At 47.2% G+C, this 17,616-nt stretch overlaps 4 protein-coding genes across 4 annotated transcripts; 2 read left to right on the top strand and 2 right to left on the bottom strand.

The window, feature by feature from the left end:
• Positions 1-963: 963 nt before the first annotated feature.
• On the bottom strand, positions 964-2,429 carry N7519_009963 (S-adenosylmethionine-dependent methyltransferase; the record flags this gene model as incomplete). The annotated part of the gene is made up of 3 exons (XM_057296736.1): positions 964-1,709; positions 2,160-2,321; positions 2,375-2,429. The coding sequence occupies 3 exons, from the start codon at positions 2,427-2,429 to the stop codon at positions 964-966; spliced, it is 963 nt and encodes a 320-aa protein (XP_057144618.1).
• An 809-nt stretch (positions 2,430-3,238) lies between these two features.
• faa4 (long-chain fatty acid-CoA ligase FAA1) lies at positions 3,239-5,565 on the top strand (the record flags this gene model as incomplete). Its single annotated transcript, XM_057296735.1, has 5 exons — positions 3,239-3,675; positions 3,740-3,765; positions 3,828-4,223; positions 4,279-5,423; positions 5,476-5,565. 5 exons carry the CDS (start codon positions 3,239-3,241, stop codon positions 5,563-5,565), a joined length of 2,094 nt encoding a protein of 697 aa, XP_057144617.1.
• A 746-nt stretch (positions 5,566-6,311) lies between these two features.
• N7519_009961 (uncharacterized protein) lies at positions 6,312-6,639 on the top strand (the record flags this gene model as incomplete). The annotated part of the gene is made up of 2 exons (XM_057296734.1): positions 6,312-6,325; positions 6,423-6,639. The coding sequence occupies 2 exons, from the start codon at positions 6,312-6,314 to the stop codon at positions 6,637-6,639; spliced, it is 231 nt and encodes a 76-aa protein (XP_057144616.1).
• A 4,920-nt stretch (positions 6,640-11,559) lies between these two features.
• N7519_009960 (uncharacterized protein) lies at positions 11,560-13,806 on the bottom strand (the record flags this gene model as incomplete). Its single annotated transcript, XM_057296733.1, has 4 exons — positions 11,560-12,979; positions 13,040-13,136; positions 13,201-13,250; positions 13,610-13,806. The coding sequence occupies 4 exons, from the start codon at positions 13,804-13,806 to the stop codon at positions 11,560-11,562; spliced, it is 1,764 nt and encodes a 587-aa protein (XP_057144615.1).
• Between the last annotated feature and the right edge of the window lie 3,810 nt (positions 13,807-17,616).

Genomic DNA, 17,616 nt, shown 5'->3' with positions numbered 1-17,616 from the left:
TTTAGAAATGCTGTCTTCGACTTATTATAGATACCCTTTCGGTATACTGGGTGGTCCTGGTGCCTTCCAAGGTTTCATTCCATTTGAATTTAGGAGAGCGTTATCATCATATAATGCTTCGGCTAGTTCCACACTGAGCATGAATTCATCTTATGTATCTACCACAGAAGACATGTCCCTTTTATGTAACATTTATTGAGGTAGACAAAAGCGACTTTTGCTTTTATTGCACCTATGAACTTGCGAAATCCACATCTATTAGAATACGAAACCAGGAGATTGTGCCGGCAAGCGATTGTATAACTGGAAGTACCGTTTTAGGCTGTTTGCTGTCAATGCAGGAAATGGGTCAAGGTGTTTCAAGATATCTATTACAACTCATATTGCTCAAATAAATCAAGTATTTGCCCAAATTCCGACATCAATTGATGAAGAACATCTATAACCAGCAGACGTTGTGTACTTGATTCATGGTTATAGGACCATGCTTTCCTCTGGTAGCTGTCCGGGCGAGCTCTTCGGGTAAGGATACGTGTAGTAGCTGTCATGACGGTGTAGGCCTCTAATCCGCTACTAATAACACCGGCAAGCTTCGTCGGTGGTCTGTATGCTTTCTAGTCGTGGTCTCCCAAAGATATCAACATATCGAGATATTCGTCCTTACTCTGAAAACACTCTTTAAGTGTTCTTCCAAACAATCTCGCTATCCCACTGTACGTTGTCAAACTTCATAGTCTGTGGCTTAGCATCTTCAACTACTCAGCAATCTCATCTCGCATTTCACCATGCACCTCAACGTCTCCATAGATCTCTCTCCATAGTTGTACCTGATGATTTAGGTAAGGGGGGAGCTTGAGCCTCTTAAGTTAGCTAACTATATACAGTACCTAGACAACATACATCCCCCCGACACATATACCCAGAGCCACCCATATCTACTTATGTTGTATCTACAGCTGTATCCTATTTATCCCTCAGCAATAACAAATGTACCAAATATCCAGACCCGCTCTTCAATCCCTCCCCGAGCACATCGTCTCTCAACCTCCAAACCCGAAACTCCCGCATCGTCTCCCTAAGCCAAGTCTCAAATACATCCGGTGACCGCTGCTGCTGCGCGATAATGCAAACAGTCGGCCTGCGGTGCGAGCGAGATTCCTCAGAACCTGCCACATACGCCGGCCGCAGTCGACAGATCTCGGTGCAGGTGCGCACAAACGGCGCCACGAGTGCTTCGTTGTAAATGCAGTCACAAGAAAGGAGGAGGTCGAAGCCTTTATCTTCCTCTCCTTCCTCTCCATCTCGGCCATGAGCCTCGTCGGGATCCATACATTCCTTCAGTGAGGCAGCCTGGTCAGTCTCCCAGTCCAGCGTTGTGAAGGAGATATTATCGACAGGCTTGGCGGCCGAGCTTGGCTTTGATTTTGATGATTTGGTTCCCTTGCTCTTGCCTTTTGCTTTGTTGTTGCTAGAAGAGACAGAGACGGACGCATTGGCGTCAAGATTCGTGCGGAACAACTTGCGCACGTATTCCTGGTCTGTGGCGATGTAGTGGCGCACTGAGGGCGCCAGTGCGAGCGCGACTAGTGCAGAGATCCCGGTGCCGAGTTCGGCCACTGTCGAGGTCTGGCTGAGGATGGCGTTGGTCCAGAGCGGGTTTGCGGGATTGGTTATCCATTCTGCGAATAAGGGGGTAATTTTCCAAAGAACTAGTTGCAGGGTTAGTACATATTTAATTTCGGGATGGACCGTTATTGAGGGCAGTGATCGTGAAAGCGGGTGATGTTTTTGTGGATAAGTCGGGAAGTCGCCAAGGTATCCCGAGGCAAGAACAAGGGAAAAGCCAAGGGATAGCAGAGCAGGTGACAATTCGACCTCGTGTTGGGGCAGAAAAGCATAATGTGACAGCGTTAGGGTCCAAGTCAAATGAGACATTCACCCCGAGAGCCGAGGCACAGACAAAACAGCGGATAGGACGATTGAACGCCTCGACCCTCGGGCCTGGTCTGGGCACTTCGGACTCGGGTAAAAGACCTGCGGAGAAGTCCGTGCTTGGGTTTGTGTCTCTGGGGATTCCGGGGACAAATCATAAAGGAACTGGTGCAGATCATGCGAGCTCCTATGTTGTATGCGTACCGGAGTCCGTACTCCGTACTTACCGGCGCCTGTAGTTCCCCCAGCTCGATGGGAGGAGAGTAATGATGGTGATTGATGGACTGTGTATTCATTGCCATTGATAGAGATCTCTACTGAAGGTGCACGGGGATTGAGCATCCCCAGGTTGTTGCTTGGGATGTCTTGTGCGAAGAGGAGGAATGATTCTATAGCAAGTTCAGTAAGTGGCTAGACTTGGGATATCGCGGGGGTGGCGTACCCTCATCCATGTCGATGACCTCTTCCTGGGAAAGTAGGTCGATGATTTGGTCCATGATTTGATATCCATGGATGTTTTAGGGATATTCTATGGGTTGGAATATTTTGGATACAGTTTTTAGAGGGATCACGGGACCAGCGATATAACTATGTAAATGGGATATAAAATGCAGAATGCAGAATGCAGAATACAAAATACAAATATAAAGTATACTTAGAATGGCTACATACGTATATATACTATTTACTCTGCTTCTAATTCTACGTACTCCGTGTATATTGTATAGTTCCCCGTATACCCCGTATAAAGCTATGACTTCTTAAAATTTGTTGGGTTTCCCAACAGAAAGGGAAAACGGGAACTGATCTCCAGGGTAAATAGGACGTCAAAAGCTAAATACTATCTTCACAGGCCTAATACTATTTATTCAAGTTCAGATTATGTATTAAATGCTTGCATTTGAGAAATAAATTAAACAAATTAAATACAAAGAAAAAAGAAAGCAAAAAAGGCCTCCGTGCGAGTCCAAAGTACTCGAATATCCGAAAAACCTTGGACCTTGGACCTCCTGCGTCATTTGCCGAGCCACCTCTCCAACCTTCCACGAACTTACTCCTCTTCTTCCCCCAGGTGAATGCTCAGATCGTACTAATACTCCCATCTATTCCCTGACTTGGTCAGTTCTCCCGTTGCGAGCTTCTTCTAGCTTCCTACAGCTCTTGTGTCTTTCCCCATTCTTAGCTCCGCGCTATTCCCGCACTAGCTAACCTCCGCCCCCCCTCGAGTAGAGGATCTTTTCCTTCGAGTATCCTCCGTACCCCCGGCTCCTTCCGTTTTTCCCCTTGAGCAAGCCGTACAGTCAATATGTCAGTGCAAAACGTCCACATCCAACCGCGCATGGTCAAGAAGGGCCCCTTCTCGGTCGAGGCGCCCGGATATGAGCGCGTCCCCGGTGAGACAATCCCCCGTCGACACCCCAAGGCCAAGGATGGCCTCATTACGACACTCGAAGGTGTCTCTACCACCTATGAGAATATGCGCCGATCCGCTCAAGTCTTTGGCAACTCCAAAGCTGTCGGCAGTCGCCGACTAATCAAGACCCATGTGGAGAACAAGAAGGTCAAGAAGATCGTGGATGGTGTTGAGCAGGAGGTCGACAAGAAGTGGACTTATTTTGAAATGAGTGGTTACACCTACAAGACCTTCCTTGAATATGAGAAGCTCTGTCTGGAGCTTGGTAGCGGTCTCCGCAAGCTGGGCTTCGAGAAGGGCGGGAGAATCCACCTCTACGGTGCGACGAGGTAAGAGACACATTGCGCCTCCCAAGAGATTCGAGGTAGGATGACTGACTGGATTGTCTTATAGCGCACACTGGCTGGCTATGTCACACGGTTAGTTTACCCTTATTTTCCTCCGCGACGCGCAAAACAAACCCACTAACCTACTATTACAGGCGCTGCCTCTCAGTCCGTGACTATTGTGACCGCATACGATACCCTGGGCGAGGAAGGCCTAAAGCACTCCATCGTTCAAACCGGCAGCACTGCCATCTTCCTCGACCCCAGCCTGCTAAAGTCGCTCATCAGCATCCTTCGCAGCGTGCCCTCAATCAAGCACATTATCTACAACGATGACACGGAAATCGACCAGAAGCTTCTTGATCAGTTACACAGCGAGTTTATCCACATCAATGTGCAGAGCATTGAGGATTTGCGCAAGCAGGGCGAGGAAAACCCCGTGGAACCTGTGCCCCCAAAGCCGGAGGATCTGTGCTGCATCATGTACACCTCGGGCACAACAGGCCCTCCAAAGGGTGTGCCATTGACCCACGCCAACGTGATAGCTGCTAGTAAGCTAGAGAGAACCCCGGTACCACTGTTTATTAAGCTAATGTATCGCAATAGCTGCTGGTGTTCACGCCGTCATCGGTCCTTGTATCAACCACACGGATTCCCTCCTGACCTACCTTCCTCAATCTCACATTTTGGAATTCATGTTCGAGAACCTGTGCCTGTTCTGGGGTGGTACCATGGGATACGGTAACCCCCGAACATTGTCCGACGCCTCTATGCGGAACTGCCTGGGCGACATCAAGGAGTTCAAGCCTACCGTTCTGGTCGGTGTCCCGGCCGTCTGGGAGTCAGTGAAGAAGGGTGTCTTGGCCAACCTAAACAAGGCCAACTTCCTGGTCAAGGGTATGTTCTGGGGTGCCATGTCAGCCAAGAGTTTCCTCATGTCCACCGGCTTCCCTGGCTCGAACCTGGGTGTCTCGGTTTTGGACGCTGTTGTCTTCAAAAAGCTCAAGGAGGCAACCGGAGGCAGACTCCGCGTCGTCATGAACGGTGGTGGCCCAGTTTCCAAGGAAACCCAGAGATTTTTGTCAATGGCTATCGCCCCAATGATTAGCGGCTACGGTCTAACCGAGACCTCTGCCATGGGTGCCCTGAACGACCCCTTGGCTTGGAATCCCGACGCTCTGGGTGAGATTCCCGCCTCCATCGAGGTCAAGCTCGTCGACTTCCCCGATGCTGGATACCTGACCTCGAACACCCCGCCTCGGGGCGAGATTTTCATCCGCGGTGGCAGTGTGACCACGGGCTACTACGATAATGAGGAGGAGACCAAGGCTGCAATCACTGAGGATGGCTGGTTCATGACCGGTGATATTGGCGAGTTCGATCGCAACGGCCACCTTAACATCATCGATCGCAAGAAGAACCTGGTCAAGACCCTGAACGGTGAATACATCGCTCTGGAGAAGCTTGAGTCTGTCTACCGCTCGTCTCCGGTGGTTGGCAACATCTGTGTCTACGCTGCCGAGGATCAAGACAAGCCCGTCGCGGTCATCGTCCCCGTCGAGGCGGCACTGAAGAAGGTTGCCCACGAGCACGGCATCAAGGGTGACACCCTTGAGTCCCTCGTTCATGACGAGAAGCTCAACAGAATCGTCTTGCAGCAGCTGCAGGCCGCCGGCCGCGCGGGTGGCCTGCGGGGCATTGAGATTATCAACGGTGTTGTGCTATCCGACGACGAGTGGACTCCGCAAAACGTAAGTGATTCTCAAGCTATCTGGAGCTCGAACTTTACTAACAAGGCATTAGGGTTTCATGACCGCTGCGCAAAAGCTCCAGCGCAAGAAGATCCTCACCCGCTACGAGTCCGAAATCGCCAAGGCCTACGGCAAGAAGTAAAAGAAGCGTGTCAAGCTGCTCCACTTGATTTCTTAGTTTCATGTTTCATTTTCATTTTCTCTTTCTCTTTTCTTTTCCCTGCTGTATTTGCCTGCGCTTTGAGACCCTCTCTGTTATTTTCACTGTCTAATTTATGTTTACATCTCTCCCGAGTCTTGCTCTTAGTGACATGTTTTTATTTCCGCCACGATGTAAACGACATAGTAATCAATGTGGACATGGACTCCTGGGCATCGGCCAGATTGATTTTCTATTAATCTACATATTTAGCCCTGGAGCCTCATCTTATTCTACAGTAATCTTCTTCGATGGTGCTTAGAATGGAGTCCCTCTGAAAGACAAAGTATTGGGAACATGTAGTCATTTACTTGCAGCAGAACTGTCATACACACAAAAGTACAAGTACACATGCATGTAGCAGTGCCTCTGTCCAAAGTACCTCGGTACATCATTTATCAGCCACAGTTACACCACCCCCTAGTAATCCACAAGTACCCGGGGATGTCTAGGTACCTGACAGGACCTAGCGGCGGACAAAAAGACATTCGTTCGAACCCGTCGCACTAGTACAAATCGAAGTAACTACATAGAGTTTGCTAGCCTCAGGTACCAAACAATCCCGTGACCGAAAGTGTAGATACCTGCACGTGACTCTCTCTCATCAAAATAGCATGCTAAAAGCCAAGTAACACATTGCCCCATTATTATTTCCCTCAAAGACTAGAATACTTTCATTCCCAGTCCAAATGTCTCTCTGGAGGTATGTCACACAGCTAAACCGACCAATCCCCGCATACACCAACGCCCGGACCACGACCAAGGAAAGAAAGAAAGTCAGAAACTAACAAGCTTCACAGCTCCTACCGCGGCCTCACCCCCAAAACCCGGGCCCTGTTCGGTATCGGCGTCATGGCCTGGGCAGGCATCGGACTCTGGACCACACCGCAGGTAGAAAACGCATTGGGCATGCAACCCTCGAAGGAGGAGCAGGATGCGCTGGATCGGAAGCTGGCAGTGCGCGTGTCGCGTGTCGGAGGAGAAGAAGAGAAGACATCGGATAACCGGACGAACTGAGCAATTGAGGAGTCGACGGAGACGAGGCTCGAGAACGGGACTCTGGGAGCTCATGTGATCAACCCATGAGCTGGTGATGGGGATGGACGACGGGGTCTGCTGTTGGTCGGCTGTGATTATATACGGGAGTCATGGATGCAGTCTTACGGAACCATGGGCTTGAACGCGACTGGTCAGGAAAGGGAGAGAGGAGGGAGAGTCAGTCGGTTGTAGACTACCGGGCTGGTATGGAAGGAAGTCTTTCCCTGGATTATCTTGTTGAGTCAACCTCCCAAGGAACTCAATTGCAATATTGCGATTGCGATTGCTGCATTGCTGCAATTCCATGCGCCCGTGCTCGTGCCCGATGTCTAAGCATCCAACTGTCTGCCTACATACCGCACCCGTCTATCAATCCTCAGCATATCGGGACTCCGGGCTTCAAAAGAGGACCCGGTTCGTCGGAGCCGGAAGGTAACTTACTATGTACGTACTAGAAAGCGGTCATAGCCACCACCCTGCCACTGCTTCTGTTTGTCTTGTCTTCGTGCGTCTCGCCAAGACAAAAACAACAAACAAGCAGTGGTCAATGGCCAGTGGCTGACGCCCCCGGTTCTATGTCTGAGTCTTGATCTGCGCACGTCCCCATCGGAAAGACCACAGGGAATGGCCTGATCATTCTTGCTTCACCCTGTCTTTGCCCACGCTCACGCCCACGCCTGTCCGTGCGGCTACAACGACCCTGGCTCCAACCGCCCTGTTCGCAGCGCAGGGAAGTATTGGCCTGCTGCAGTCAGCGGCCATCTTTCTTGCCTAGCATTACTTGCGGACGTTTTTATTTATTTTTCCTGTCTGGGGCATTGGTTGGGTATTCCTGTGGCTCGGAAGAATTGCTGCGGCCGAGAGGGTGGATCGTTGCTTAGCCTGGTCCGGATCGTGACATGTTGGTTGTTGTGGCAAGCGGCCAATAGAAGTCGATTTTACTTTCCGACCTTTCTATTTTGTCCGATTGGGAAAGTGATGCGAGGGACAGTTGGTCCAGTTGGGATTGGGCTTTGCTGTTGATTCTTTGAGATGATGGGATGTCCTGCTTTTGCATTCTTTGATCATGGGGTCATAGACTAAGGGTTATTTGGAATATGTATGTCTAGGTTAGCTTCTGTTCTACTCGTCTCGAATATTTGAATTGATCCCTGATGCGCATTGCGTATACCACAGAATCTTGAATGGGACGTATTTAGGGAAGTCATATTCTTCCAAGGTAATGGGGAATCTCACCAAAGCACCTTATGTCATAAGCTTCTTGGAGCAACAAGGCCTCAAATGGGCATACAATAGTAGTCCAGCTCTAAAAGTATCGTTTCGAAACTTAGCTTTATGATATCACTGAAAGTGTAGCACAAGGGACCCTTTTCCTTGAGAGATATCTTGTGCATCCCAAAGATCGACGCTCATCAATTGGGGTAATCAGGGATTTGATCTATACCCAGGTATTGACTCTTCGTCATGCCAGTCTCGATAGATAGATTCTACTATTATTCTATTCATAGATGCCATGATCTCATTCATATACCTGCCCGAAAGAGCTATTTTGTTTAAAATATCACCTCGTACAGATCAATTGACCGGTCATGTGCTTTTTATCTATTCCGGGTAAGACAAACCTAGCACCATGCTCGGAGACCGTTGATGTGGAACACGGATATAGACACCATCTTACCTGGATGGCTGATAATATTGCAAGGCCCCGGGGTAGACAGCTAGGCTGATCCATATCTTAATATGGAAAAAACACCAAGTGCCTTAGAACATAGCCAACTATACATAGAAGCTAGCTCCCTAGCTCGTAATGCGTCCAAGACAGCGGCGATGGTTGATATTTGAGCAGCCATGTCATGGACAGGGTTATTCAGTCTAGTGCGGTGGCAAAGTAATAGATCGCGGAGATGTTCATGCAGAGATATTACCATCTCCGTTTCTTAGGCAACAGAGACAGATATCTTACTCGGGTTCATTGGGCTGAATATGAATTATTAAGAACACAGATTGTCTTCTGGCCGTCTTGGCTCAGGACGGATAGGGTTGATTATCGTCGTACTGACAACCCAGGGTCCATTACTTCAGGCTTGCGCCTTGCTATTATATCACAGTCGCCTTGTTATTCATGCTTGAGCTATAAACCGCATTCCCCGGGGTTTATTAGGGCATTCTTGGTAGCCAGTAATTTCTGCATTGAGGGTTTTATGCTACTACCACTATACTGGCCCATCTGGCGTGGAGATATTTGGGGTTCTAAGCCATTCCCAGCAATGTGTACTATTTACAGAATTGCAAGTAAGGAAAGTTGAGAGTGAAAAGTGAGATCAAAGCAAAGTACATCCTACACCTTAGTACTCGGTGAAATGAAGCTTGCTAAAGGAGATATGCAAGGAAACGGTTCGTATGTACTGTAAGATCATCCCTTTGCGATCTATCTTACATTGATCTATGATCTACGCTTTCTATACACTACGTTAATTCCATGGGAAGGGTAGAGACGTAGGGAGTTGTCGAGGGCGCAGCGGCAGCGGCAGCGGCAGGGCCCGCAAGGATAATCTGCATTTGTGATCCTTGAAAACATGCCTTGGAACAAACTAAACTGAGTAAAATATTCTGTATTTGGTATCTAAGTAGATTGTGGATTATCTGCGTAGGAGCAGGAGCCTATAGGACAATGTACCCTACTTGACCGCAACAATAGCAAATACAGCGGTCAAGCTATAGCACGCTATTTGTTGGGTTCTAATAAGATGGGTAAAGAAGTAAAGGAATCTTCGGTCAATATGTTCAATCTTAGCAAAAGATAGTGAAATTAAGGGAGTGCTATGTAGATCAGGGTACATATACTATAAAGCGGAAATACCAATGAAGTATGAGAGTGGCAATACCCCAGTAAAGTATATCAAAGTGCCCTTGACCAAAGACCAAATTAGGCGTGTCAATCCAAGCTGTTGAATCAGAAATAAGAAAACCCCAAGCGCCTACCTAGGTATGATTGTCCTTTTGCCTGACTTCCCTTGTACGACGTGCAGAAGTACCTATCCAACCGGTTAGAAGTAAACGGCCAATGATACTGGACCTACCCCAACTGTCTGAGCGTTTTCTTGTTGAGAATACAAATTTATTTATTTCCCTTTTCGGGATACTTTGGATACGTATATATATATATATATATCCATGGATCCTTGTGGCAAACATATAGTATACCAACGGACCACAAGCCGGACTTGAAATTGTTTCAGATTAAAGTCAAAAATAGTCTTCTAACAATAAAACCCCATTTTTCTGATCCTCCGTATATCTCTCAAATCTCTTACCGCATGCGGATGTAAGGTTACTACCCCGGCTCTTCACAGGGGATGGTATTGACAAGGATCAGAGTGTTTAAAACATCGGAATATGCCGAGGTGCAGGGAGGCTTGGATGATACGAGGATCTCTTAAATAATTTAACTTGACACATGAGCAGATTTACCTAGGTAATTACCTAGGTAGAGAGATTGGATTATATATTTTACTATTTACCAAGCATAGAGATCAAATGGTCACACTGAAGCCATCTGATACACTTACATTGAGAAATAATATGAATTTTATCGCATAGCTAAACAGGGCTGAGCTGACATGTACATCGATGTACATTGTAATGAAGCATCACCTGCACTACTGTCGATCAGGATCTGCATCTAAAGATTTTTACATTTCTTACATTTACTAATACATCCAACAGTATGATACATATTAAAAAGTCAACAAACTCAAATCATTTATATTACTTCCATGTCTTATAAAGAAATCTCTGCTGCCTAGCAAGAAAGCAAAATATCGCCCAAACTCAACCTCCAAACCCTACAAACAGACTGGCGCTCAAGACCCTCTGATTGGCTCTAATCTCTTGCTCCATGCATGTTACCGTCTCAATCTGCGAGTACACACGGAAATAGTAACCTTGCTTCGTTTGATTTCACCGCGGAGCCTCCCCAAGCAAAAAGAAAGAAGTAAAGTAAAACACATCATTAATAGCGCCACATTATGCCCTTTAATCTTGCATGTACTCTCGATGAACTCAACCCAATCATTCCTGCAGCCGGGCAACCCATGCTGCTTACTATGGAGGCATCAGTCTATGTAGTCATCGGACATGAAAAGAGTCCTGGAAGCAAATTACCGGTCCTTGCTTCATGTTTGATTGGATGGAGGAAAACAAAGAGAAAATAAAAAAAGGCAAAATAAAGCAAAGGCCGCTTAAGTCCATATCCATTGAGAACGGGGCTGGTAGCCCTGCAATAGATGAAGTTCAGGACCAGGACCGCAGCAAACAACGGTTCCTGGCTATCGAACGCAGCAAATCGGGGAGTTTGGTTGTTAGACTAGGTGCGACGTCTGGATTGGAGGGGTTTTGATTAGTTTCTGGAAGATTTGTGTTTCGATGAGGTTGTCATACTATATTTGGCTTATGATATGGCCGTTGTACTAATCAACTACGGAGTATCATTATCGAGATGCTATTATCTAGTCAAGTCCAGATCTTAATTAAATCGGTCCTATTCAATAGGACATTCCATCATTTGCTGAAGACAGTCTTTAATGGCATTCTGTATGCTTCTTTTTCCAATGGCAAGACACGGATAATAGAAATGGGACAATATCTCAAGTAATTGGAGAAAGCGAATCAAGAAAGATAAATAATAGATCACAATGAAATAAATCAAAGCCACATAGTCCACTAGCAAACCAGATGATAAAAAAAAAATAGAACAGCGAATAGAAATGGCCTCATGATCCCGCACGCCGCCCTGCACCAGTGCATAAACCCTTTCCCATTTGATCATAGCAAGATAAAAAGATAAAACACGAAAAGAACATAATCCAAGTAAACCACAGACACAACAAAAGCCACAACCTAAGTGCATAGATTATGCGGATTCTGGATGGGATCGTAACGGCTATAAGTTGTCGAGTAAACGGGGTCATATCCGCCAGTACTAGACTGCCGGTGCTGATGGCTGGGAACCCCTGTATAGGTATTATCCTGATAGGGGTCTGATTTGAGGTAAAGGTCGGACTTGATTGTATCCATGGGGTCCATAGTGTCAATCATTGAGTACTCGAATCCAGAAGAAGAGGAAGAGGAGATGAGAGGACTGTCGCTGAGCGGGGAATGATCGGTGACATTCATTTTCCGGTTATCGGGTCGGCTGTAAGAAAGTCCACTTCGATGAGACGCGTCGTACATGAGCATGTGTGAACGACCCGTTTGGCCCAGTCCGTGAGGAATGACACCACAGCTGTCTCCGCCAGCCCCATCCGGTCCCATACTGCCCGTGCTGCCCCGGCGTCCATCCTTGTAGTGGCCAGGGGAACGTCCGCGGACGACCAGGGGGTGGGAGTGGCGTCGGGCGATCTGTATCCACTCGGTTTCACCTGGGACTGAGCTAGCAACCTCAGCGTACAGCTCGACGACCAGATTGTAATATTGTTGCTGGGCGCGGCGCTTGCCGTTGTTGGCGGTCGCTTTCTGGAATTGGATTCGTTCGAATACGTGGGATGTTGGGGGCTGGCATGGCTGAGGTGTCCCGGCGTAGGAAGAGCTGTAGTCCATAGATTGCGAGCCAAGGGGAAACCCCGAAAGACTTCCATTAACCGTTGATGTTGCTGTGAATGAAGGCGGAGGTGCAGGTTGAAGGACGACACGACCTGGTTTGCGTTCGGATTGCTTGTCTCGCTTTGGGGTGTGTTGAACCAGTTCTCGAGTTTCTCCATATTGACCATTCACAATGGCAGAAATCGCCATCGAAAATCCACGGATTGGTTCAAGGGTCTGGTCAGGATAGCGCATGTATAGAGAAGCAGTAGGAGGCCAAGGATTAAGTCCAAAGCCGCAGGTCACTGCGAAGTAGTTGCGGCGATAGCAAGTCCACTTGCCCTCAGCCGGGAAGGGGCCTCGACCCATTTTTGCTTGGACATCCGGTTTCACTGTCTGATATTGACCACCACACTCTGCAACAATTGTATGAAGAACAGTCGTGTCGTCGAAAGGCGGAGCCTCAATTTGAGGCTGTGAGCGTTGTGAGGACTCCACTATCGGTTGCTGATACATATTATTCTGAGATCGATCCATCCCGCCATCTAAAGCGCGAGGAGTGCCGGGATAGCCATGGCTACGGGAGAGATCGTTCATCCCCAAGGGCAAGCCGATATTTCCGATTCCGCGCTGTGAAGCGTATGAATTGTAGGAATTATTGCGTCCCATTAGTGCTGGAATGGAGTTCAAGGTATGTCCTGAACTCTGCATACCGGTAGGCATTCCAGTCGGCGGTTGACTAGATGAACAAAGATCAGTCCTTAGTCTCATCCACCGTTCATAGTAGAGCCAAGCTTACAGCGCTGGCACCCGTTGATAGTCTGCCATTCTATCAAAGGGATGCTGAAGCCGAGAGATATGAGGGAAGAGGGGACCAGACGTGGGCGAAAATGAGTCTTTACACAATTCATCAGTCAAAGGAAGTTCTCTCGGGGAGGTTATATAAGAGAGAAGGCTTACCGGGACAAGAGTCTGGAGGAGTCATTGCAAGAGCACTCGAACCAGAATATCTAAAGTAAGGAACTCAGTAAAAGCTCATGAATCCACGTGCGATCGCCTGGAATTAAAACAGTCCAGAAGATATCATATGAGTCCGGGCGCAGCACGGAAACCATGATGCGTAAAAAGACAATGGAAACGGGGGCGAGAGAGGCCAGGACGTCAAGGCACGGCACGAGCTCAGATAAAAAGGACAAAACATCGGAAGAAAGACATGCAGGCAGCAGATTGGTATGGAAGGTACCGAAACAGGCTGGACTGAAGTTCAAGCTGCCCGGACCCGGAGGAAGCGCAGCGACAAGGGGGTCGAGAGGCTGACCGAGTGGAGCGCAAGGGCAAGTCCGAATTGAAAGAATGGAAAATAACTTACTGTAAATCCTGCATCACAGGCTGCTGTGCGTGGTACCTCACGCCGTTGGTGTCAGGCATGGAGACGAGACCTCCGACTCGCTGGCTTTCGTCTTCGTCCGTTACAAACCCTGTCACATGAGCGTTCATATAGTCACCCTCCGAAGTAACGGGATCGTTCAATGAGAATACCTCCGAGAGGAGTGCTGGGGAATTCATAGGTTAGAGACAGGAAAGATATATGGAAGGGGGAAAAAAAAAGAAAAGGAAAAGAAAAAGGAAAAAATAGACATAGACAGGAAAGAATGTCGAATCAACCGCATGACAGAACGAACAGGGAATGAAAAAAAGAGAGCGAAGCTTACAGGGATTCATCTTGAGCGTGCTGATGCCAGGTGCCTCGAGGACCCTGAAGCTTTTGGTTAATTGATGTAACACCGGCCAAATCTGTCTGGCCCTTGAGGTCTGGGGTGGCAAGAAGTGAATGTCTAGAATAGCAGAGGTTAGGTAAGGTTGAGAAGAACTCTGCATAGTCAAATTCCCTCACAGTACTCGATTGATACCTCTGGGTGTTTTTGAGCCTATTGAGGATCACAGGAAAAGACTCCAATACAGCTCCTCTTAGTGTTTTTAGTGTTGGATATGAACCAAAACACAATTCTCACGGTAAGAAAGTAGTTTGGAGATGGCAAGTAATAGAGCCTGGAGTGAAGGGAGTAGACAAGTGATAAAGAGCGAAGTATAAATGAAGATAGGAAAGGTAGGGTTATAAAGAGGAGTGTGAAGAGCAATACATATGTATGCCTCAGTAAAATTGTTGCGTGAAAGGGTCTTTTGGACGTTGACAAGAGGAAGTAGATGAATGTCCGGGAGCCAAAGGAGTGCGTCACCGATTTATAGACATGACTTCCTAATTGGGAAATGTCCCATTAACTTAAGTCATAGGTACAAAAGTACAGGGAAAGAGGAAATAGATCGGGCCAGAATCTATGTTTGCAAAAGGAGATCTAAGATGGGAGATTGGGGGGGAAAAAGAAAGAAGATGGCAAAGAAAAGAATTAGCCAAAGAAAAATCTACCAAAAAAACACAAAAATCCTAATAATCACAAATAATAGCACAGTCAACGGAGGGGCAAAACATTTAAAGAAAAAGAAAAAAGACTAAATTAAAATTAATAAAACAGATAAAAACAGATCCAGAAGGGGAAAGGAAAAGACAACTGATGTAATCTGGTGTGACAGCCCTGGGAGTGTGAGCAAATAAAAAAGCTCTTGTCTCGGCATAAGTATCTTGCAGGTATTGCAGAAGGAAGAATGCTTCTATAATTCTGCAACTCTAACTTGGCATTTGATGATCAAGGTCAAATCAGAACCCAGATCTTGAATGATTTCTTTTGACAGGTTGCAGAAAGTATATCGGCTCAGTAGATAAATGGGGAAGTAGATTGGGTACACTGTGAGGTATTGAGATCAGATGTAGTACGTATGCAATGGATGTTCTCCTCGGAAATAAGAGAAAAGGTTACAATTGATATCTTCTAGTACTTAGTATTCCATGAAGTCCGGTCTATAATATCTAAAGCCGTTCTCGGGATTGTTACCTGCTCATCGAGATAGTTTCATTAGCCTACCACTACCCCGGTAAGCCTCCAGGGATCACTAGTAAGGTCTAGCCGAGAGGCGACCTTACCCACGAGTTAGAATCTGCCAGGGACAGTGAAATACGTTGTATTCGGTAAAGCTCCAATGGGTGGCAGCGGGTTTGCGTAGGGGTCCAACCATAATCGGCGAAAGATATCCGGATTATCATTACCTGTTTATGATCTCTTTGGGGGAAAAAAAGAAAAGAGAAAAAGTTTTGTTTTCTTTTTTTTCCCTGAATGATTTGTATTTTCTAAGTTCTGAATTTGGAATTTTGCCCGGTCAAGCGCAAATGGTTCAGGTGCGTATCTCCATAATAAGGAGAGTACCATCAAATCATTACCGGCCCCAGACAGTTTGATCGTTTTAAGGTGTATGGCAATTGGTCAGGACCCATGTTGCGCGCCAGAAGGACCCGATGCCGACTGCACGGACCGTAAAGGCACGGTACTTACACGTTGTATGTGTTTTCCATTACTGATAAATCCCGGGATCAGATGTCCAAGTGCGAATACCCGGCAGACGGGTTGCTGCAGGAGAGCGAAATAAGATGAAACTAGAAAGGATAGAGGAGGTGATCGACCCCAAGGATATGTACCTATGCAGACCCATGACAGAGGTGGTTGATGTATCAGACTTGGAGACGACGGACCAATAACAATAGAAAAAAAAGAATTAAATATCGGAAATGACCTAATCGGATAGAAAGTCTTAACCGAATTCCGTAATGTTTTGTTGAAACGTCAGTCGGAGTACTCCGTCCTTTAAGCCGTAGGAGGCTCGAGGCACCAGCAGCGGTTCGTGCATGAAGAAAGTGGATGATCAGGCGATCGACAAGTTCCATTTAGCATGATGCATTGTCCATGATGGCGGTGCTCACACCGACAGAACTGACTCGATGAGAGCAATAAAAATAGCACGTTTAAGATTATGCATCCCCAATGAGATCCACTCCACTCCGAGAGAGACCTAGATAAGTTCTGGTAAGCCCGACTTTTCTTCTGCGAAACCGTGCCCTAATTGCAGAAGGGGGGGTTTCCAATCTCCACCACAGAGGCTAAAGCAGCTCAGTGGGGAATACAATGGTTGCGGTCCGTACCCGGGAGCCTTTTCCAGAACCGAGCGGCGCTAGTTCCACCATCCCGTCGAAGGAAATACCCAGAGGACTGGAGTCATAGCTTCAAAAGATCCCTAAGTGGACCCATTCTGATCGTGTCGACAGAACCGCATGAGTGGCTAAAAGATCGACCATCCCGCAGGAGGCTGGGTGAGATGGCAAGGTGCAGTGAAAAAGCACCCGCAGACTTATGATTGGCTGGGACAAGGTAGTAGATTCGATTTCCTCAGTGGTTATGGCGGGTATGTTGTGCAGCGATTTGGTCCCCACAGGCCACACACAACGACCGTGCTGGTACCGAAATTGGTACTAGGTGCAGGATTGATTAACCATATCAGGGTAAGAAAGTACCAATCAACGATACAAACTTTGTATCCCACAGTTAAAGGAGGGTGGCAATGATATATTCCTTTTGACTCTCGGGGTTCTCCCCCTTCCCGGGTGACGGTCATGGGGTTGACACGTGCAGGGGGGCGGTGAAATGGGATACATGAAATTTACATACGTACGAGTATTAGGGAGAGGTACCAGGTACCATGTACATCCACCTGGAATATTCGATTGGTGGATATATTATGTACACCATACTTGAGTGCTTATAGGGTCTCATATCTCCACATGGATGCTTCAATCTATATTCTATCTCGAAGCAAAAGTTTGAAGGTTAGGCGACCCGGAAATCAAATCTCAAATCATTTACCATGCACTCCATACTAACAATGCAACCCGAAAGACACTATAGACACTATCAAACCTATCCGTGAACCACATGTCACCTTTCGATATATCAACTTTGAACTCTACTTGCTCAAGAAATACCACTATATGAAGAGCTATAAGCTATATGAGATACGGAAGGGAAACGAGTCAGAAATTGTCCGATACGTGGGTACATCCAGGGATCACTGCAGGTACCTCGAAGCCAATGCCAATAATAATTTGACTTTCAGGGAAATGCATGAACCCATCTATGGATTCTATCGACAAGGATTAGCCCCAGAACCCTACAAGTTGGAAAACTCTGAAAGTTTGACGTTGCAACTGTCTCAGCCAACCTGCCTTAGAGATGTCTCTGTTTCGGGCACGTGCCATCGAGTCTGTGCATTCCAAGGTTGACGTCTCGAAAATATCTCCCCGTGCAACAATTCTTCCCTGCACGTCAATGGCAAATCAATGCCATGCCCTTCATTGTTGGTTACATTCGGGTGTTCGATCCTTCGACAGGGGACGCAAAGCTACTGCTCGGCCTACTAGGCAACGGTCAAGAGCAA

The sequence above is a fragment of the Penicillium mononematosum genome, assembly GCF_028829835.1.
Source record: "Penicillium mononematosum strain IBT 11891 chromosome Unknown utg000005l:1.0-9366267.0:1.0-9372171.0, whole genome shotgun sequence".
Classification (NCBI taxonomy): domain Eukaryota; kingdom Fungi; phylum Ascomycota; class Eurotiomycetes; order Eurotiales; family Aspergillaceae; genus Penicillium; species Penicillium mononematosum.
This window is presented reverse-complemented; position numbering and strand designations above follow the sequence as displayed.